General features: G+C 36.6%; 3 protein-coding genes across 3 annotated transcripts; all 3 read left to right on the forward strand.

Annotated features, from left to right (window-relative positions):
- The first annotated feature begins 2,146 nt into the window (after positions 1-2,146).
- On the forward strand, positions 2,147-2,854 carry LOC113337074 (germin-like protein subfamily T member 2). Its single transcript, XM_026582763.1, has one exon. It carries the CDS (start codon positions 2,147-2,149, stop codon positions 2,852-2,854), a length of 708 nt encoding a protein of 235 aa, XP_026438548.1.
- A 1,075-nt stretch (positions 2,855-3,929) lies between these two features.
- Positions 3,930-4,619, forward strand: LOC113337075 (germin-like protein subfamily T member 2). The gene has a single exon (XM_026582764.1). The coding sequence runs from the start codon at positions 3,930-3,932 to the stop codon at positions 4,617-4,619; it is 690 nt and encodes a 229-aa protein (XP_026438549.1).
- Positions 4,620-22,050: 17,431 nt separating this feature from the next.
- LOC113337076 (germin-like protein subfamily T member 2) lies at positions 22,051-22,767 on the forward strand. Its single transcript, XM_026582765.1, has one exon. It carries the CDS (start codon positions 22,051-22,053, stop codon positions 22,765-22,767), a length of 717 nt encoding a protein of 238 aa, XP_026438550.1.
- Positions 22,768-23,131: the final 364 nt, after the last annotated feature.

Here is a 23,131-nt window from a genome sequence, read left to right on the forward strand (position 1 = left end):
AACATTAAATGTGTTGGAGATATTCCAATCATTTGGTAGATCAATAACATAAGCATTATCATTGATCTTCTTTAAAACCTTGAAAGGACCATATTTCTTCATCTTGGTTTTGTTATAAGTACCCACAGGAAATCTCTCTTTTCTTAGATGTATCATCACGAGCTCCCCTTCCTTGAAGGTTTTAAACCTCTTGTGTTTATCAGCATCCTCAAAGAAACAAAGCCATGACAGCTAAGTTTAGTATTAAAACTACATCATCATTCTTCCTAGTCCTGTGTCTAACTGTGATCCTGTTTTTTACTTTGCCATGCTTTTCTGCTGATCCTGACCCGCTGCAAGACATTTGTGTGGCTGACTTGAACTCCAAAATTCGTATCAATGGTACCCTTGCAAGCCGGAGTCTCAAGTTACATCAAATGATTTCTTCTATAGCGGCTTGGTGAATGGAGCAAGCACAGATACTCCCTACGGGTTTGGAGTGAAACAGGGTGATGATAAAAAATTCCCTGGGGTGAACACCCAAGGACTTTCGGTAAACCGAGTCGACATCGCACCTGGTGGAATGATTCCATTTCATGTGCACCCTGGAGCAAGTGAAGCTAATTTTATCTTACAAGGAGAATGCCTTGTTGGGTTCATAACTACTGCTAACGTTTTGTACTCGAAGGTTCGTAAAGTTGGAGACTTGTCTATTATTCCAAGAGCACTTGTGCACTTTGTAGTTAACGTTGGGAAGGAGAAGGCTGTTGTGATAGCTATTTTCAATAGTCAACTTCCTGGAATTGCCGAACTTCCTAATAACATGTTTGCTTCGAACCCACCTATTTCTAATGATATTTTGGCTAAGAACTTCCGAGTTGATTAGAAGGTCATCGATACCATAAAATCTGAGTTTGGTAACCAAACCGAAGTAGCTACAATCTAGTGAATGGTCTTACTGGTTCTTTGTCTATCATAAGTTGAGAACATAGGTCTCTTAAGTGTGTGAATGTTGAATCTTGGTGAATAGCCGTTCGTACCAATGTTTGAGTAAGTTTCACTCGAGTCAATATAATATAGCTGTGTTCTAGGTTGAAGCCTTCCTGTAACTAATGAATGATGGCACCAACCAGCTTCCCTACGTACTGGAATGCTCCCCGTCTATGAGCAGGACTATGTAACTTTGTTATTGGGTCTTGTAAGAACACCCATAAATCTTATGAACTACATTTCCTAACTAGTTTCCCTTACCATAAATCTTAAGATGCATCATGCACAGAGTTTTTCACGAACACGTCTAAAGTTTTTGGTCCTTCAATTTCCTCGAACAAAAAACCAATTATTCAGGTCTACCGTCTAGTAAATTTTTTTTTATCGCCCAAGTAATGATGCACCTGCCGTTCCATCTGCAGGCTTGTGTACTGCATGAAGAATGCAACAAAATGGATGTTTGCCTAGTTGGTTCGCGGGCAATGCATGCAGGCAGGGTCGACCCAATGAATTTTGTGCCCAAAGCAGACCCAAAGATGTAGCAGTTCGTCTTTAAATTTCCTAAAGATTTCTGTGAAGTGAACTAAAGGGAACAAAAAAAAAATCCAAAAGAAAATGTCAGGAGGAAGGAACACCACGTCCAAATGAAAACATAAAATCTACGACTGAATTCAACCCTACCAGCAAAACCACCAAAATCCCATAGAGGTTTACTGTTTTGTCATAATGGGGTGGCATTCCCATATAAAACCCATTTTTCAATCCAACACCCATATTATGGGGTGGCTTGGGTAGCGACGGTCTTTATATGCTTTTGTACCTCAGCGGTCCATCACAAGTTGGTGATTCGTACGTCTTTCTATTCCCTTTTTCGGGTTTGGGGGATAAAAAGATGTATATATTTCTAACCATAGAAAACCCCAATAGGGATTGCTAATCATCTATAAATAGTAAAAGTTTAGGGCTCTACGTTTTCTCATTAGCCTCTAAAGAAAAACCAACGTCTTAACGGAAAGTAATGGTTATAGAAATTGGAGAAGAAGAATGAATGAACACGTTACAGGTGCTCCTTCATGGACAATAGCTGGAAAAGGGAAGATGTTAAACCTATATAAAAACGGAACATAAAACATAATTTTATAGAAAACTCATAAACATATCTCAAAAAAACAAAGCCATGGCTACTAAGTTTAGTACTAAAACTGCATCATTATTCTTCCTAGTTCTGTGTCTAACTGTGATCCTGTTTTTTAGTTTGTTATGCTTTTCTGCTGATCCCGACCCGCTCCAAGACTTCTGTGTTGCTGACTTGAACTCCACAATTCGTACGAATGGGTACCCATGCAAGCCGGAGTCGCAAGTTACATCAAATGATTTCTTCTTTAGTGGCTTGATGACTGGAGCAAGCACAGAGAATCCGTTCGGGGCTGGATTGAAATTTGGTGATGTTACCGCCTTCCCTGCCCAAGGACTTACGGTGAGCCGAATCGACATCATACCTGGTGGAATTATTCCTCTTCACGTACATCCTCGAGCAAGTGAAGCGAATTTCATTCTAACAGGGAAAGTCTATTTTGGGTTAGTAACTACAACTGATGTTTTGTACTCAAAGGTTATGAAAGCTAAAGAGTTGTTTATTGTGCCTAGAGGACTTGTGCATTTTGCAGTCAATGTTGAGCAGAGGAACGCTATTGTGTTAGCTATTCTAAATAGTCAACTTCCCGGATTTTCCACACTTCCTCTTAACCTCTTTGCTTCTACTCCAACAATTCCTAATTATATTTTGGCGAAGAACTTCCGGGTTGATGACAAGGTCATCGCTATCATAAAGTCTAAGTTTGCTCCCAATGGTTCTTTGCCTATTACAACTTGGGAAGATATATAGGCCTCCAGATACTGCTTTTACAGGTAAAATACAGGTAGCATTAAAGGTTGAATACAGGTTGCATTAATTCTTCAATAATAATATAGGCCTCCCGGTAGACATTTCTTTGGGTTTTACACGAGATCTCGTGTGTGCATGTCGAGTCTTGTTAGCTCATGGTTAATTATGTTTAATCCGTGTAATCACGAATGATGGCATCAACCACCTTCACGAATGGTTAGGAGGACTATGTAACTTTCTTATTTGGCATCATCCCCTTGCTTTATATTTATGAACTATATTTCCTAATAAATTTGGGTTTCCATAAATCTTAAGATTGAGTGCATCATGCACTGAGTTTTTAATGAACATGTCTAGAGTTTTAGGTGCACCTGTATACAAAACCCCTTTTTAACCAAGACCTGAATTGTTCTGGGGCACTGATAGTGGTTTGCATATTGAAATACCAACTCTGGGATTTTGGTTGGTAATTTTAGCACGTTAATGCACCTTATAGATACAGGAGTAGAGCTAGCATGTAAATTATCATTTTCAAAATTTAAGCAGCAGTTGAGCTTAGTTTATCAACAATTAGGTGATGCGTCGAATCATGATTCATGACCATCTAACAATAATTGAGACATGAGAGTACCTCAGCGGTCCATCACAAGTTGGTGATTCGTACGTCTTTTTATTCCCATTTTTGGTTTTTGCACAATGACGCATGGAGCTATGACTATGATCAGAAGCAGTAAGCAGATAACAAGAGACCTAAATACGTAATCATTAGTTGCCTAATTAATTGACATTGGCCCGGTGATCCGTCTCCTATTCTCTTCTTTTGGGTTTTGCACAGTGACGCCTGATGAGGCTATGAGCATATGCAAGCATAAGCCAAAGGACGCGATCATTAATTGCCTAAGTAATTATTATTGGCTTGTGAGGCATCAACTCCACAGTACAACAATTAATCTCTTCGTCATGACTAGAAAATTTAATTTTTCAACCATATTCTTACAGACACTAGCTTGAAAGGGGCAGAGGTGAAATCTATATAAATAATGGCATAAGCAACAAATCTCAAAGAAACAAAGCTATGGCTGCTAAGTTTTGTATTAAAACTACATCATCATTATTCCTAGTTCTGTGTTTAACTGTGATCCTGTTTTTCAGTTTGTCATGCTTTTCCGCTGATCCGGACCCGCTCCAAGATTTTTGTGTTGCTGACTTGAACTCCACAATCAAAATCAATGGGTACCCTTGCAAGCCGGAGTCTGAAGTCAGATCAGATGATTTCTTCTTTAGTGGCTTGATGAATGGAGCAAGCACAGCGAATCCCTTTGGGATTGGAATACAACTGGGTGATGTGACCACCTTCCCCGCGTTAAACACCCAAGGACTTACCGTTAACCGAATCGACCTTGAACCTGGTGGAATCATTCCACTTCACACACATCCTCGAGCTAGTGAAGCTAATTTTATCATGGAAGGGAAAGTCTATTTCGGGTTTGTAACTACTACTGATGTTTTGTACTCCAAGGTTATGAAGGCTAAAGAGTTTTTTATTGTTCCTAGAGGGCTTGTGCACTTTGCAGAGAACGTTGGACGGCGGAAGGCTATTGTCTTGGCTATTTTGAATAGTCAAAAGTTCGGATTTTCAACACTTCCTCTTAACCTCTTTGCTTCTAACCCAGCAATTCCTAATGATGTTTTAGCTAAGAACTTCCTAGTCGATGACAAGGTCATCGCTATCATAAAGTCTAAGTTTCGCAACGAAACTAAATAGCTAAAACTGTAGTGGATGCTCTCGATGGTGATTTGGTTATTGTAATTTGGGAAAATACATCTCTCTAGTTTATTCCTTTTCAATCTGGTTAAATATTTAGTCGAATGTTGGAGTAAGTTTCACTCGAAGAGTCACTCCAAAGAATAATATCAAAGCAGTGAAATATAATAATCTAAAGGAAGGGATACACCTCAAACAATTAAATGCATACTACCACCTTCCCATTATTATGTGACCTGCTTTACAAGTCAATTAATAGTGGAACGGAAAAAGTAGGAGTCATCTTGAACACTTTTTGCACCTAAAAAAACAATGTTTGAAATGAAAATAACCACAACTTATTTTCACACCTAAAAGAAAACAACACAGAAGACATAAAGATACAAAACTCATGGAATCACCAAAATCAAACCAAAACGTTCGATGAATGAAGAAAAGATCTACCAAGCTTACGGTTTAAAGGTGACTTCAAAATTGACAAAACAAACAACAACTAGAGCAAAATCATTAATCAAGGAAAAATAAATTAAGAATAAAGAAGAAATAGTAGGACAGATACAGAGAAAACATGCAGAAAAATGAGAGGAAGCAGAATAGGTAAGGCCGTAAGGGTACTAAACTTTTTACGCCAGAACTGGTCTCCTTTTTCTTCTCCCTTATTACGAAACTGGAAAAAAAAGAGGATATTTACGGGACGAATGAAATATAGAAGGATAAAAGATATTTAGGGTTGTTAATTGTAAGTAAAAATCTCTGAGGTGTATCTATTCATGTGAGGAAAAAAAAGTACTCAAAAAATTTCAAAACCTTCGATTTCTATTGATAAGGGGTCATGAGCTATAGAATTCAATTTTTTGGCTCAACTTTCAAACTGAGGCGGGGAATTTATCTTCAAACTTAAATTTTTTCCCCTCAATATTGGTTCCCACTTCCAAAAGTAATAAAAATTAAAGAGTAACGCGGTACACACGGGTACGCGGTATATAATTTTCAATTTGGGAGTTGTTAGACAAAAACAAGGCTACAGGCAAAACTCATGAACATAACTTCATGAACGTTCCATGGACTAATCAGGCAAGACCAATTATACAGATCTGCATATATTTAGAAATACTGGATTCTAGGCAAATTTCTAAAAATTAATTCTTCTTGAAGCAATCCAAAAAATTAAAAAAAAAAACTCTGTTTCCTTTATCTGTTTCAATTCTGCCTATAAATAATAAACCATACATACCACCATACCACATTAATAGTTTTTGATCTTTCAAAGCTGATTTTCCCTTCTCTTTAAGTTTCTTTCTCTTGGGTCTCTCTTCACAACAAACAAGCATGGGTTTTCTATCTTTTCTCTCTAAGAAAACCAAAACCAACAAGACTCCTTCAGTTAGTGAAGGTGAAAATCCTAGTAATTGCGCAGCATTATCATCTGTTGCTGTGGATGTGGGATTCGAAGAAGTATTCAGGAAATTTGACGCAGATGGAGATGGTAAGATATCGTACGTAGAATTAGGTTCAATATTATGAAGCAACAGCTGAAGAATTAGAAGCAATGGCTAAAGAAGTTGATGCAGATGGAGATGGATTTATAGACTTGAATGAGTTTCTAGCATTGAATAATATTGACTCAGAGGAACAATTTCAAGATATTGAAGAAGCGTTTGCTATTGTTAATTCTAATGGCGATGGTTCGATTTCTCCAAGTGAGCTTCAGAAGATTCTGAAAACTTTAGGTAAGGAGATGGTTTGATTTAGCTCGACGAGTTTAAGAAGATGATGTGCCAAGCATCCAATTTCTTGCAAAACGGAAATTAAAGATACTCAAAAAGAATTTCGGGAATTCCTTTAAGTTTTCGCGTTATTTAGGTTTAATTTATTCTTTTAAATTAAAGTTATTTAAATTACTGCAACAATGACCCACTATTCTCATGTTAATCAGAGTTTTTTTTGTTGCCCCAGCGTCTCTATTTGGAATGTTTTGAAAATAATCCTTAGTAATTTACTGCCTCAAGGGAACTTATTCTTACACTTTGCTGTTGTCAGCAATGAATTACTTTTCCAACCATTTTAGTGCAATTGGTACTTGGTCCTGTCTTTACCTTTCAATTTTCTTTCCATTTGTATCACTAATTTAACAAAGGTTTCTATAAGGTGAACCGAAGGAGAAAAAAAAAAGCCAAAAGAAAATGTCACGAGGAAAGAACACAATGTCCAGATGAAAACATAAAATCTACGATTGCATTCAACCTTACCAGCAAAACCGCCAAAATGAAAATCCCATAGAGGTTTATTGTTTAGTCCTTATGCAGTTTGATTCAATCCGGAAGGGGTTTTTGAGTCATTACCACATTCCCATATAAAAACCATTTTCAATCCAACACCTGCATTCTGGACAACGGTTGATATGCTTATGCACGGTGGAATACCAACTCAGGGCTTTTGGTGGCTATTCTTAGCACGCCATTGGACCTCATACACTCATGCATGCATTTTATCATTTTCCTAATGAATTTAAACAGCAGTTGGGTATAGTTCATCAGCTTTTGGTGGGTATGACTATCTAAGGGTATGAAAAGATAATTAGGTGTTTAAATTTTCCAAACATACAAAACCTCAATAGGATTGCTAATTATCTATAAATAGCAAAACTTTAAACTGTACGTTTTCACATCAGCCTCTGAAATCAAACCAACTTCTTAACGAAACTAATGGTTATAACTTATAAAAATTGGAGAGGAAAAATGAAAGAACACGTTACAGGTGCTCCTCATACACACTAGCTGGAAAGGGCAGATGTTAAACCAATATAAAAAAAGGCATAAGAACATAATTATGTAGAAAACTCGTACACATTTTGAATTTTCGATCTACCAAAACCTGCTAAGCAATACACCAAATCTCGAAGAACCACAGCCATGGCTGCTAATTAGTATTAAAACTACATCGTCATTCTTCCTAGTTCTGTGTTTTACTGTGATCCTGTTTACTTTGTCATGCATTTCTGCTGATCACGACCCGCTTCAAGACATTTGTGTTGCGGACTTGAACTCCACAATTCATGTCAACGGGTTCCCTTGCAAGCCGGAATCTGAAGTTACATCTGTTGAAAAATTGGGTTAACAGAGGATGAAAAAACTCACAGAAAGAATGTTTTCATTTTGGCTTCCAAGGCTCTTACAGAATTCCTAGTTCTGTGTTTTACTGTGATCATGTTTACTTTGTCATGCTTTTCTGCTGATCCCGACCCGCTTCAAGACATTTGTGTTGCGGACTTGAACTCCACAATTCATGTCAATGGGTTCCCTTGCAAGCCGGAATCTGAAGTTACATCTGTTGGAAAATTGGGTTAACAGAGGATGAAAAAACTCACAGAAAGAATGTTTTCATTTTGGCTTCCAAGGCTCTTACAGAATTCTCAAGTAACTTCCTACGTACCCGAGTGGGATCAAGCCAACGTAGTTCAAGCTAAGTTGAGACTGAGCATCATCGTTGAAATCAATATATAAATGATAGGTATATTTTGGATTTGAACCTTCACTTAGTGTAGGAGTTTCAAAGCCTTATCGAGGTTTAGTGGTGAAACTAGTCTTGAACCAAGTACCCCTTATGATAAAAACCGGATCCTCTACACATATTGATTTCATAAAATCCTGTATTCTGTAGCTCAGCATGTTAACGGCCATGTGTTATATCCTGGATTCAGGAGTCTTCTTTAGAGAACGGTCTTACTCTCTTAGGAAGCGGACTGATTTCCATACTCATATAGGTACGTCTCGAAGGTGTTTCTGCGAGATACCTTGTGATAAAAATTAGACTTATTAAGGATTTTCATCCACCCTTTTTCATGCAGAACCCAGCACTAATTAGAAATGGGAAGTTTTATATTAGTGATCCATAATCTCTATACGTAACTTGTTGGTACCACAATGAACCTTGTTTATCTTTTTCAAAACATAGGTTGGGTTTCTGCTATGGGAGATCAACCTTCCTTCACAGACCTTAGTCCCATTTCCTTACATTTTATTGAAAACAATGAATTTGGTAGACTTTTCGTAAATGGGTCTGCCAAATTCTTTTTTATTTCAATAAAGTTAACCGCAACTAATCCTCTCTTGAGTAGTTGTCTAACCATTTGATGTCTAAGACTTGCATGTCTATACTCTCCATTATAAATCTTATTTGCGACATTATAGATTGTAGCTTGATTATCACAATTAATCAAGACCCTTGGAGATGGCTTCTTCCAAAGTGGAATTTCCATAAGTAAGTTTTTAAGCCATTTTGTCTCCTTACATGCATCTGTTAAGGCTATCAATTCTGACAACAATGTTGAGTCAGAAATACAAGTCTTCTTCTTGGAAATCCAAAACACACTAGCACCTCCTAATGTAAAAATCCATCCAGACGTCGACTTGGACTTGGATTATACATTGTTCCAGTTAGCATCAATGTACCCTTTCAACACAACGAGATAATCTTGATAATGCCAACATAAATCAATTGTTCCTTTCAAGTAAGCCATAACTCTTGAAACTGCTTTCCAGTGTTCAGTTCCTGGATTACTTGAAAAATGAGATACACTTCCACGGATTGGGCTATGTCCGGTATTGTGCAATTCATAGCATACATAAGACCTCCAATAACACTGGAATATTCAAGTTGTGCATGAGTACGACCAGTGTTCTTCGTTAACTTGATAGTATGATCCAAAGAAGTAGGTACTGGTTTGTCATCAAAGTTACCATATTTCTTGAGAAATTTCTCAATATAATGAGATTGGGTTAACGCCAACTCATCTCCCTGTCTTAGGATCTTAATTCCTAAGATTACGTCAGCCTCTCCTAAATCCTTAGTATCAAAGTTAGAACTAAGAAACTTCTTTGTTTCTTCCACAACAGACATGGCAGATCCAAAGATAATTAAGCATATCATCAACATATAGGCAAAGAATTAGACAAATAATTCTTTGTGGGTGCCGCTCCCGGGCCCCTTCATAGCGGCAAATAATATTGAAAATATCCAACAACATCAAATGATTTCTTCTTTAGTGGCTTGATGACTGGAGCAGGAACAGCAAATCCCTTCGGGATTGGAGAAGTCCAGGTTGATGGTGCTAGCGCGAATAGGTGTAATGAGATGGATGTAAAATATTACGAAGGAAAGACAGAAGCAGAATGTGAAGTACAGTAAGCGACCAGAGACATTAATGATAAATACGATATTTTTTCTTTTTTGATAAGTCAAAGATAAATACGATAAGGAAAGGATAAAAGGGTCATGCGAAAGACGGTCAAAGCAAATATCAAGGTCAGGGCACAAAGGGGAAGAACAATTTGAACGCGATACTAGAAACGCGATGAAAATTCTACAAAAACTAAAAAAAGTGCTAAAATGGGCTGGAGGAGAAGCAATACGAGAAGCTAATTTCCACTCCTAAGCGGTTCATCTCATTAAAGAAAGGTAGGGCAAGGGAATGCAGTAAATGCCAAATGCTCTCAGAATGTATTCTTCATCGCCTATGCACATATTAACTGGCTAATGACGGGAAAAGATGGATTATTCATCCTGAAAAGAAGACAGGGCGAAATCTTACAAGAACTAGACAGTAGATGGAGGATTCAGTGTGAAAAATCCTAAATCAGGCGACAGAAGATGATTTGTTCCACGACACGAATGAGAAAAATATCATATATCATCCAAAAGAAGCTGAGAATCACTACGCGAAAACAGTTAAAGGCGAAAACTAGATTACGCGTCGTATTTGATCTATCATATGAAAAAACAATATCTACTGTACTAAAATGATACGTTGAAAAAATCAATCTATGTACCAATCAGAGAAACATTAATGAGAAGTAAAAGTTCCTTCTAAGTACGAGCAAGACAAAGGCGAAACCAAGTCTCTCAGACGATCAAGTAAGACCTCAATAGGAGGCAGCAAAGTTACATATTAAAACCTGTACTTAGGGAGGATGGCTACCCAATTTCGGAATTTCAACTTAGTTCGTATAATTGTGAAAATGGCGTTTAAGCACAATGCGTAACGTACGACTATAATCCCTGACGCGCGTCATATTGGGAAAATCCTGAAGATATTACTTATATTAGTGAGAATAAAATCCTATCCGTCGGAGGCCACTAAGAACGAACAACTTAGAGAATAAGTTCTCCAAAAAGGGGTGTAGATCATGACCAATGGAGTAGAAGGAGTTCCTGGCTTGGATGCAACCCGGTCCAATCAATCCACCTAGGTTTGATAACTGTCTCATACCATGGAGTGTACTGTTTTGATGGTTTCCCAAGTCTATACCTGACGAAATGAGAACCCAATACATAAATAACTAGAAATTCTTAGGATAATAATTAACAGGAGGCAGTAAATTCTAAATGCAAGAAGATTCAGCGCTAAGTATTAGAGGTATATTAATATTTTTCTTCACAGATAAGTATAAGCCGACTTACCAAGACATATCGGTACGTATCATTAGAGACATCATTTCTGATCCTAATTCAATTCACCATTCCTTAACTGCGCTGAGAAAAATCGGAACCCCATACCCAGCTTGTTCTTCCAATATACCAGTTTCACCAAAGAATCCGCCCATATCACCAGCAGGCATGGCCCCAGAACCAAACATTGTAACATCAGCTTCAGTTAATTTCATTGGAAGAAGCTCCAAAGAAATAAATCTGAGATCTATATTGTAGAGCGACCAGTCATGAAGCATGTTTGTTGGGAGTTCAACATTGTTATCCATGTCATGGACTAGGTATTCATCAATCTCTTCAGGAGATGGTTTGTAGTATGCTGGTAGAGGATAATCATTGGCGATTTCATCTTCACTGATCTTGATGTAAAACTTATCTGCTGACTGCGTGGGCTGTTTTTTCCTTGAGTTTTTCATTTTCTTCCAGTCCTCTTCCTCCTGCAGCAACCGTGCATATTTTTCATCATCCACTTCCCTATCCGATTTATCTCCTACATCTGCAATCTTCAAACTTCCACCTGACAATAGTTTGGCAGGTAATCTAGCATTGACCATCTTTGAATCATCTTGAAGAGCAATAAGTACAGGTAACTCGTAAAACATTTGATCATTTTCGGTTGAAGTTTCATCCAACCCAATCAGTTGTTTATATATAAAAGTCAACGTGTGAGATAACAAATTCCTTAACAGACATTCCAATAGGAAATCCCTTGATTCCACTCATGGAACGAGTTACCCCAGCAAGCAGTTCATCAAGACTCAAGTCAGGGTCCCCTCCATAGGACTTGGTCAACTTTTTGTAAACCTCAATACAAGCCTGAGCCTTCCGGAAGAAAAAGTCATATAAGTTCTTGTAGTTGCCCGCAGGTTTCACACCAAGATGGTCTGCTAGCATAGTTGAGACCCAAACAACAGGATACCCATCTTCATAACCCGAGATTCCCCAGGACTCTATCCGTCCAAAATGTTCACATTGCGCACCTTTTACTTTTTCTTTGCCGTTCCCTGGACTGTTGTCATCCCACGTTAAGATCAGATCAGAAATGAACATATCATCTACTTCTGATATCTGGAGATGATGTGGTTTCCCATCTCCCTTATGTAATGTGAAATCTGTGAGTCTTCTGTTAGGTCGAGACAACAATATGCAATTCAAATAACAGCTTCACAAGAACATTAACACATAATATAAATATCGATGTTATCACTTTATTGAAGTTTCCCCCACACGTGGTCCTTTCTACACTTGGAAGTGGATAGAGAACATAGAATTCGGGAACTTCAAAAGGTTCATGTTGTTGAACCTGCACAATACTATAATCAAACAAATTAAGTGGTGGATAGTTAGAAGCAAAATAATTCGTTAAAAATTTTGAAGAACACAACTCCAATCCGAAGTGAGGTATTTTCTTAAAAGCTGGATTAACAATTCTTTGAGAATCTACTTCAATTGGATGGAAAGGAACAACAAATATAGAATTATACAAAGGATTAGACAAACCTTGTTTCAGATCCTCATATTTCTTAATTAACAGTGAATTATTTACCTCAAGTATGTCGTGGTCCTCTATCGAACTTTTTATCCATTCTATCAGTTTCTGCTTTAATTAAAATTTTAGCATCATTATAATCCTTGGATAGCTCAATTGGGTATTCCAAGAAATCAATCAATTTGGTTTCATTCTCAATCATCTTCTCGTCAACAGCCTCATCATCGGAATCAGAATCATCTCCTAGAAAGTCTAGTTCGTTGGTGCAAATCCTAAAATCTTCACTTGTGTACGTTACACCTTTGATAACAATGGTTATGTCATATCCATTCTCCTCCTTTTGAATAGGCGAGTGACCGTTATTATGATCCGAAGTTGAAATAATATTACCATTATTGCAAGGATTTTCCAAAGGTTGTTCATCTTCATCAGAGTCTTCGTCAACCTCATAATCTTCAATATCCCAACGACGTTGAAGTTCCGCTTGTATTACCTTGTTAATTTCTTCAAGTGTCTTTTCCGATGCTCCAGTTTCTTCTAACTGATCATATTGCTTAGAGAGTTTTCTAATATTAATACGTTTTCCGCCGTTATTCACGATGGAAGTTTTTGACCGTATCTCTTCTTTTGACATTAATGAAGAAAAAACAGGATAAAGAGGAATAGGTCTTTCCAAACTCTCTTTCATCTGCACATTACTAAATAACAATTGATCAGAAGTATAACTATCCTCCCATATATATATATATATATATTGATTTTTATTATACCCATAGGATGGTTGGTAGTTTTCATATGAATGAGATTGAAAACCATATTGATCGCCACTATGACATGAGTGATCTTGTGCTCCACACATGTTATTTCCGTAAGGAAACATGACGACTCACAAGAAAAAAAAAGAGAAAATATAAACAAAAACCTAAAAACACAAATAAGAGCTAAATAAATAACAAATCAATTAACAACCGCTCCCCGACAACGGTGCCAAAATTTGATGCGTGTCATAAGTGCAACAAATTAATTAAGATATTTCCTACTAATTAAATAGAAATATAGCAGTAGTAAGAGATCGTTCCCACATAAGTTGTGTAATTGATAGGTTATTTAGTTCAGCAAAATAAATAAAAGAGAAAGGGGGTTGAAATATGGATTAAAGTAAATAAAAGAAAATAAGATGAAAGGGATGATCAAGGAATCCTTCGTCGTTACCAAGCTTTGACTCAATAGTATACTTATTTATCTTCGTTAGAACGATTAATCACCAACCGTAGGAAAGCATCTAGAGCAGTGCTATCCCAAAAGTTCCTCTTGTTACCGGATACTGAAGCGCTCGCATATCAAGTTCTATCCAACCGAACCACCAAGTAGTAACGCACTCAAGGTGTAACCTAATTGGAAGCTTTAATATTTGTGAACTTAGGTTGATCCTAGCAGTTAGACTCTTAGCGCAAGGTCCACTTACTAGTGTTGTTTTCATACACGATTGCTCCACAGAATCCCTCTGCGAGGTCTCACGTTCTCTACTTGTGCAAGGGTTATTCAACAATTACACGGATTTCCTAACCCTTTACTTGCAATAGAATGATCAATAAATTAATATAGTGTGCACTCCAAACAATCTAATTAATCAATCATAAACCCTATAAATAGTGAAAACAAACGATTATGATAAGAACTCTGAATAACTTGTATTAACCAATAAAGATCACGTCTAGAACATTGAATTCATCCTTAATCAACAAAGGTTTAGCTACATATGATTACAAAAGTGAATGGGTTCCCCCTAAAGGAGTAAACCCAAGGTTTTGATGTAAAAGATGTAATATGAGAGGTGGATTGTGTAAAAGATGATATATGGATTGATACGGAATCCCATCATTGATGTCTCTTTTATAGTCTTCAATGCTTGGCTTCAAGTCTCCTCTCTTATATGGTTAGGAAACCCATTTGAATCAATTTCCTTCCTTTTAGAAGTCCAAAATGCGTCCAACTATGTCCTAAAAGTTGTCAGGTTCGGCTCATTCGACTAGAATAATTTTGAGACGATCCTCCTCCTGTATATTCTCGAAAATATTAATTTTTAAGCTTCAGGTTAGGCTGACTCGAGCTGATGAGTTTTGAGCCGAACCTCTCTCTGTAACTTCAAGTCTTCAACCTTGTTTTGTCAATAACTTCTTCGTCCGATGTCGGAATGACCTCATTCTTTTTGTGTTTTTTTCATAATTGAATTCACTTCAAGATAATGATAAGAAATACTTAACTTGAATGAGATGAACTTGGACTTTGGCCTTCCTTCATTGATAGGCTCTATTTCCTTGATCATTTAAGCACTTTGTTGCTCCTTTTTGGGTGATTCACCTTTTATGACACATAAAATAAAAAATAGTCGTAATAACAAGTAATATACAAGATTAATATCTTAAACAAGTATGGAATTGACATTCTAAACATGTAAATTATGCCCTTATCAGAAACTTTATGATTTTTATCTATCTTGTTTGATGGATCTAAAGGCTCAAAAATCATAAAAAAGATCAGGATACACGAACTATCAAGATAAAGATAGTTGAACCTGTCCTTAACCCTAAGTGAAGTATTTTTAGTCGGTAAACCCTAGAAGAGTTTGAAGTAGAGGACGACTCTAGTTTACGACTAGAACACACATGAATAGTGTTGGGTATTCTAATATCCCAGTTGCTTGAGTTTCTACTTATATAAACATTCTAAACAAAGGTTTCTTTGGATTTAAGCTAGGTTAGCTTTAGAATCAAGCAATCTATATCCACCGTTAGATGAATCTTTGAATTGTGATTAACATACGAAGATATACACTCTGGTTTGGATGAACTGTAACCGAACCATGTACATCGACTTGTTCATGAAGGCTAGCCGAAACTAGCCAGACGAATTATAACCTTAATCATTTTCATATAACACTTAAGAATTTAATAATGAGTAACAACCATAGGTTTTAATGTGATCAAATATGTCTAAATCATGTTTCTATTGAGTTATTCAAATGTTAATTATCTCACAAAAATAATTTTAATCCATCTGAAAATATTTGACCGGGTAAGTACTGTACTCTCTCTGTTCGTGACTATTTTGGTCATGGTACATGTACTGGGTATGTGTACCCTTAAGACAAAACAAGTTCAGGAAATCACAGATCTTTGCCGATTTGCATACTGGGTATGCCTACCATTCCAATTTTGACAGATATTTTTTCGGTTTGCATACTAGGTATGCGAACCTTCCTGGTTCACGAGTCAACATACTTTTTATGGTATGGATACCGGGTATGCATAAAAAATGTTATTAACGAACAATAGCTACCCAGTACGTGTACTGCGGCTCCGGACCTATAACAGTCATGCCAGTATTAAAACTGGCATATATATACTGTCATGTATCCAGATTTATACTAGTTATAATTTTCTCTATTAATCAATTCGAGACATTCCCGAATAACATTAATGACACATATCCTGGTCCAACTATTTTAAAATGATAATCTTGAATAACGATTTGGATTATGAACAATAAATTGTTCTTAACCAAAATTCATCAAGTATGAACAAATGTTGATAAACTTAGTCATATATATTTCGAGAATAGTTAATAAGATAAGGTTGACTCAAAATTCTTGATGTGCATGTAATAGTCTAATTAGACATGCAACATAGTCTCATAGATAGAAAGGTGAAAACTTGAGTAATACGTGGTTTAGTCTTCACTTACATTTTGTTGAAGAAGTTCTCAAAAAGCTTCGATTGATCTTAAACTTCAAATGGTAGAAGGCAGTGATGTCCGATACTTAACTACACACTTTTATCCTAGTCAGGGATTTGACTGACTGTATACTAGGAATCAACATATAGTTTTGATCAACTAACACTACAACAAATTCTGGGATTAGAAACATAAAAAGCCGTTACGAATTGGGGTTGTAACGGCCTTTGCCTAGTACAAAAGGGCGTATTACAAATTTTTCGTAACGGTATTGGTTGTAGCGGCGTTAGTGATAGAGTCAAGCCGATACGATTTCACACATATTAACAGGTGATAGCCGTTGCGAATTTTCTTAACAACAGGTTCGTAAAAGGAATGAGCCGTTTCTTCATGTCAAGTTGAAACAGCTTACAGCCGTTACGAATTTTTTTGTAACTTTAAAAAAATTACTATCAGTCAATATTGACCTATTCAAAATTAGCCAATATCGACCAATTTTGCCCAGGTCAATATGACTGGCAGTTCATTTTCTGCCAGAAATAAGCCTGAATTCAAAATAAACTGCACAGTTTCATTCCATCCGCATTCAACAATAGTTTCTCCAATCAATCCATATCAACATTCAGTACATTCATTCAGTTCATATCAAGAAAGAATACAAAATTGTTCTAAGTGCCAAAAAAAATTCTGTTAAGTATCAAATTCTGATAAGTATCTAAACACTCATTTACATTTATTCTCTGATAAGTACCTAAACAGCTAGGCAAAGTCCTACACAGTGACTTACTTGAAGTGACAAATGGAGTATTGTCATCTACTACTCCCATGTAAATGCAACATTGCATATTCAAGCACGGATAACCATCTGATCAAAGGTTACACGAGAACCAATCCTCAAGATTATAATGATTCTATAAAAGTCGAAAACAACAAAAGGAAAGCGTCAACTGTTTCTGCAGCCCAGTAATAACCTCAGTTGAAATTATAGAACAGGTTGGACTTGAGAAAAAAAAGGAACATGTGACTAAGATCAAAATATAACATGACATTACCTGGAAACGAAAGAAAAGACATCCAACCTCAACTGTTTCACATTCGGAAGGCTCGATAGGGATAGAACGTTCGCGAACTGCCTTCTTCGCACTTACCTATTCATCCTCCTCAGCACCAAATCCAGCGAATCGTATTCGTATTTCCTTCAGGGAAACATAATTCAAAAAGATCATATACCCAAAATATCACTGTAACTTGCTACCACTATATGTGACCTAGAACTGTTATCCCTTTTACAATACATACAGGTACTCGCCAAACAAGAATAACAAAAACAGTTGGGCTTACTTTTCCCCCTTTGCATAAAATACACGAATTTACCATGAAAAATAAAAAAGATAACGAAATCTGTAACTAAGAAATTGTATACCTAATAACTGCTATAACTTCACGAAAAAGGATGAAGCTAGGGGGAAAATCATAAGTTTGCAAAGCTGCACTGATTGCAGACACCTCTTTCTTTGGAAAACACAAAATAACTGAGTTTCCAAAATTTAGCGGTGCTTGTGTCCAGACGGTCAAAGCAAATGAACATATAAGAGACTCGTCAGTTCAAAAACTACCTGAATTGCAGCAAGCGTTACTCACTTTCATCTCAAATAGTCATCCGCATGTCAACTTATTCAGTGGCACACCATTCAGTTAGAGCATTCACAAGGCTAACTACATCGATATTTATTGAATTACAGAGACATGCTATTATTAAGCAATAAAACAATCAAAGTAGGATAGTTACGCTTCCATCCCAAATTCCCATATCGCCATTAAACAATATCTAAATCAATAAACATAAAGGTAAGTAACAGATAACTAGCTTTATCACCATATATAAAACTAAAAAAGATAAGGGAACCACAAATTAGTATCTTGCAATCTCTGCGGAAATCATGTTCAGGTGAGAGTGTAGGGAGTTGTTGAGATGGATCATGTATAAAGCAATAATATTAAAAAATATAAGGTAAACACAAATTAGTACCCTACACTGTCAGACGAAAGACATGGAAGCTAAATCTAAAATAAAACTTACGGGACTATCTCCTGCCTTAATAAATATAGAAAAAACAGATGAATCCTAAATAAGCGTAGGTGTTGAAGAAGGCTTGATTTCCAAAAGTAAACAATTAACTAGCACCCTAAAGAGGTAAAATCTAGTGAACTCGAATTATAATTTTCAGGACAGTGAAGTAGGATTCTATGAACTAAGCCATTAACTAGCAAAAGACATCAAGGTAACTAACACCAGTGAACCTGCAATGTACTACACATTACCTTGGTTGTATTGATACAAACCCTAAGGAAGTTTGGGGTTCATAAGTGACAGCTCAATATAATGCGCATTACCGCTGCCTCAGGGTTCATAAGTGGCATCTCAATCAACATCAGCCTTAACCATTGCAACTGCATCTTTACTTCAAACCCAGCCACTGCAAAACCACTTCAATCACTTTCCTCTTCCCTGTAAACTTCACACAGCAACCATCTTCAGATTCAAAAACACACATCAACACCATCTTAGCAACACCATATCCCTGTGATATAACAGTCCCAATGCACTGCAATTCTTTCATCATCACAACCACCTTCAACTGCATCTACATCACTAGTTCGACTGCATCCATTGCAACTCCATAGCACAACAACACCAGAAAACGATTCATAATTTCCCCCCACCTCGAGCCAATTCTGCTGTTCTGCAACTGGCTACCAAGAACCCAATCTAGTGCTTGCTTCCACTGTAATCATCAAGACCAGCTCATAATTAAATATGACTTCAATCCTTTTTCCAATTCTTCCTTACTGCACTTTTCCTAAACATTAATCTTCAACAACAAACTTCAACCCATTTCAATCTTCTAATTTATCTCCATTGTTCACACCAGCAACACCACGAGAACCCTAATTTAAGAATCCTCAACTTCATTTCACAATCCAAAATACCAAAATCCTCACCTGAATCAAACCCATCTTCAATTTCAGATCCATTCAAACCCTCATCTGAATCTTCTCGTTCTTCAATTCAACTCAAACCCTAGATTACTGCTTAATTGATATGAAGAATTTCTCATGCTGAGAAGAATAAAAACAAAGTTCAGAATAATAAGAAGAAAAAAGAATAAAAAGAATAACAGAAATGAGATTCTCTTCGATCTTGTTTTTTTCAGGATTTTTGAGTATGTGTTTCCTCTTACTGCGTACAGAGATCGAGAGAGAGAAAGAGGAAGAGGAACAGGGAAGATGAGGCAGAGATAAAAAGAAAGAGATAGAGATGAAGAAATATGGAGTGGGAATAAAATCTAGGGCTTTATGATTGAGATGCTTCTGGAGGCTAGAGTGAAGGGCAAAGTTATTAGTTTAGGAATACACGGTGTAGATGAAACATAATACCACGCATGTGAATGGAAAGCGCACATACCCAAGGTGTTACGACCAAGTGTGACCAACAATCTCACTGGCACACCTATAAAAAATTTCGTACCAACTCGTCCTTGTTACGAATATTTTTCAAATTCGTAATGTCTACTGCCTGTTACAACCATTTCGTAAGGACCAATAAGCCGTTACGAATTTTAATTACTAATCCAAGAATTTGGTGTAGTGTAAATTTGACTCTCAAGATAATAACATTTGTGAGTTCGACCGAGCAATGCTCTTACAAAACGTAAAGCTGATGGTATTATTAAGCATTATAAAGGTCGTTTAGTGGCCAAAGGATACAATTAACAGGAAGTTGTTGATTACGGTGAAACATATTGCCTGGTTGTAAAAATTGCACTACACGTATTATTCTTACACTAGGACTTTCTCATGATTGGTTTATTAATCAGTTTGATGTTCAAAATGCTTTTCTGCACAACAATCTTGACGAGGAAGCTTACATGAAACTACCTCCAAGGTATACTGATCCAAATTTTTCTACATATGTATGTAAACTATATCGATCCCTCAATGGCATGAAACAAGCCCCACGTGCCTGGTATCATTCACTCAGTACTTTAGTGTTCCAGAATGGATTTGATACTTCTAAATGTGATTCATCTACTTTTTTCGACGTGAAGACACTGGTATTGTTTTCTTATTAGTTTATGTCAATGACATTATTCTTATTGGTTCATGTAGAACAGCGTTAAAATCTATTTGTACTTCTTTATAGAATTAGTTTTCAATTAAAGATATTAGTTCTCTATCTTATTTTATTGGGATTGAAGCAACACAAACTTCTTCAGGTTTATATCTCACACAAAGAAGGTATGCTCAAGATCTTATTATTTTTGAAAAATGGGTGGTGTAAAACCAATTCAAACTCCGGTGAGTACAGATGGAGATATATCCTATGATCGTAGCACTTTGTTAACTGATGCTACATAATACAGGAGCATTGTAATACTTGGTGTTTACTCGTCTTGATTTAGCCTATGCAGTTAATATATTCTGTCAATTCATGCGTAATCAAACTGAATACCATTAGAGTTTAGTTAAATATATATTACGTTACTTAAAGCATACTTCTACATTCGGACTTTTTATCTTCGACCAGCAAACAAGTTACGGTTATCGTTTACTGCTTATATGGACTCTTATTGGGCTGGTTCTTCAGATGATCGTCGCTCTACCAGTGGCTATTGTATCTATTTGGGTGGTAATAATATTTCTTGGAGTGCTTGAAAATAGAAAATAGTTTCTCGTTTGAGTACTGAAGCTGAATATCGTGGCCTTGCTATTGCTATTGCTGAGATCATGTGGATTCAATCTCTTCATTCAAAATTACAATTCTCCACCTTATCTCCTCCTATTTAATTGTATGATAATCTTGAAGCAACTTATCTTACTGTTAATCCCATATTTCATGCATGCTCGAACAAACACACATAGAAATAGACTATCATTTGATTCGTGACAGGTTGCCTTTAGACAACTGGATGCTCGATTCATCTCTTCAAAAGACCAAGTAGCAGATATATTCAAAAAACCTCTTTTTAAGGATCGATTGCTTCTCTAGAAACCAAGCTGGCGGTTCAAGATGACGTGATGACGTCATCTATAACTTGATGTTCAAGTTAATATTTTATCAATGTTCTAGATGTTGTTATACATGGAATGTCTTGTATTCTAGGAAATCTTAAGTTAGGTAATACTTTTATTACAAATCTTACAATTTTTTTGGAGTCTAAGTCAAGAGCCGATATAAATACATAGTTTCAATCGTACGTTTTACACGCAAAAAATCAGTGGAAAACTATTCTTCTAAACTCCTGTCTTTTGTTCTTTTCTCGTTAACTTACGTCTCTACCTATTATTTTTTTGAAGAGTTTTGCAATGTGATGCATGGGGCTAAAAATTAAATTGGGTATATATATAGATTTTCTGAAAATATATAGAAAACCCAGTTGGGATGACTAATCATCTGCAAATAGCAAAACTGCAAGGCTGTACGTTTTCTCATCAGCATCTAAAATCAACCAACCAACTTCTCAACTAAAGTTATCGGTATAGAAAAATGGAGAGGAAAAATGAATGAACACGTTACAGGTGTTCATTATAGACACTAGCACTAAAGGGGCAGAGGTTAAACCTATATAAACAACATAAACTTTATAGTACTCATAAACATTTCGATCTACCAGAACATGCTAATTAATATACCAAATCTCAAGAAAGATTAACAAAGCCATGGCTGTTAAATTTAGTATCAAAACTATATCATCTTTTTTCCAAGTTCTGTTTTTGATTGTGATCCTGTTTTTCACTCACCCATGCTTTTCTGCTGATCCAGACCCACTCCAAGATATTTGTGTTGCTGACTTGAACTCCACTATTCGTGTCAATGGGTTCCCTTGCAAGCCGGATTCTCAAGTTACATCAGACGATTTTTTCTTTAGTGGCTTGATGACTGGAGCAAGCACAGCGAATCCCGAAGGGTTTGGAGTGAAACTTGGTGATGTTACCACCTTCCCTGGGTTAAACACCCAAGGACTTACGGTAAACCGAATCGACCTTGCACCTGGTGGAATTATTCCACTTCACGTACATCCTCGAGCAAGCGAAGCTAATTTTCTACTACAAGGGAATATCTTTTTCGGGTTCATAACTACTAATGATGTTTTGTACGCAAAGTTTATGAAGCCTGGGGAGTTGAATATTATTCCTAGAGGGCTTGTGCACTTCGCAGCGAACGTTGGACCGAGGAAGGCTATTGTGATAGCTATTTTAAATAGTCAAAATCCCGGAATTGCAAGAATTCCTAATAACCTCTTTAATTCTACACCAACAATTCCTGATTATATTTTGGCTAGGAACTTCCGAGTTAATGAAAAGATCATCGCTATCATAAAGTCTAAGTTTCGCTTCAATGGTTCTTTGGCTACTGCAACTTCGGATGATATATAGGTCTCTCTGGTGGGTGCATGTCTGAGTACTCATTTTATATAGTCCGTCGAATGTTCGTGTAAGTTTCAGTCGAAGAGTCGATATACTAAAGCCAATTAAGTATGCAGGGTCTAATCCTTGTAATGACGAATGGTGGCTATAACCATCTTTTCAACGTACTGGAGTCCTTCCTGTCTATGAGCAGGACTCTGTATATGTAATTTCCTATTTGGTTTGTAATAAGGGACTCATATGTATAGTCCCCTTGCTTTATTTATGAACTACACTTCCTAATTAATTTGGTTTCAAAAAATTTATCCGGTAAACTCTAGCTAGATTTATGTGGCATACTTAAATCAACATATCATCTTACCTACAATTGTCA

Source organism: Papaver somniferum, unplaced genomic scaffold (genome assembly GCF_003573695.1).
Source record: "Papaver somniferum cultivar HN1 unplaced genomic scaffold, ASM357369v1 unplaced-scaffold_158, whole genome shotgun sequence".
In the NCBI taxonomy this organism is placed as follows: domain Eukaryota; kingdom Viridiplantae; phylum Streptophyta; class Magnoliopsida; order Ranunculales; family Papaveraceae; genus Papaver; species Papaver somniferum.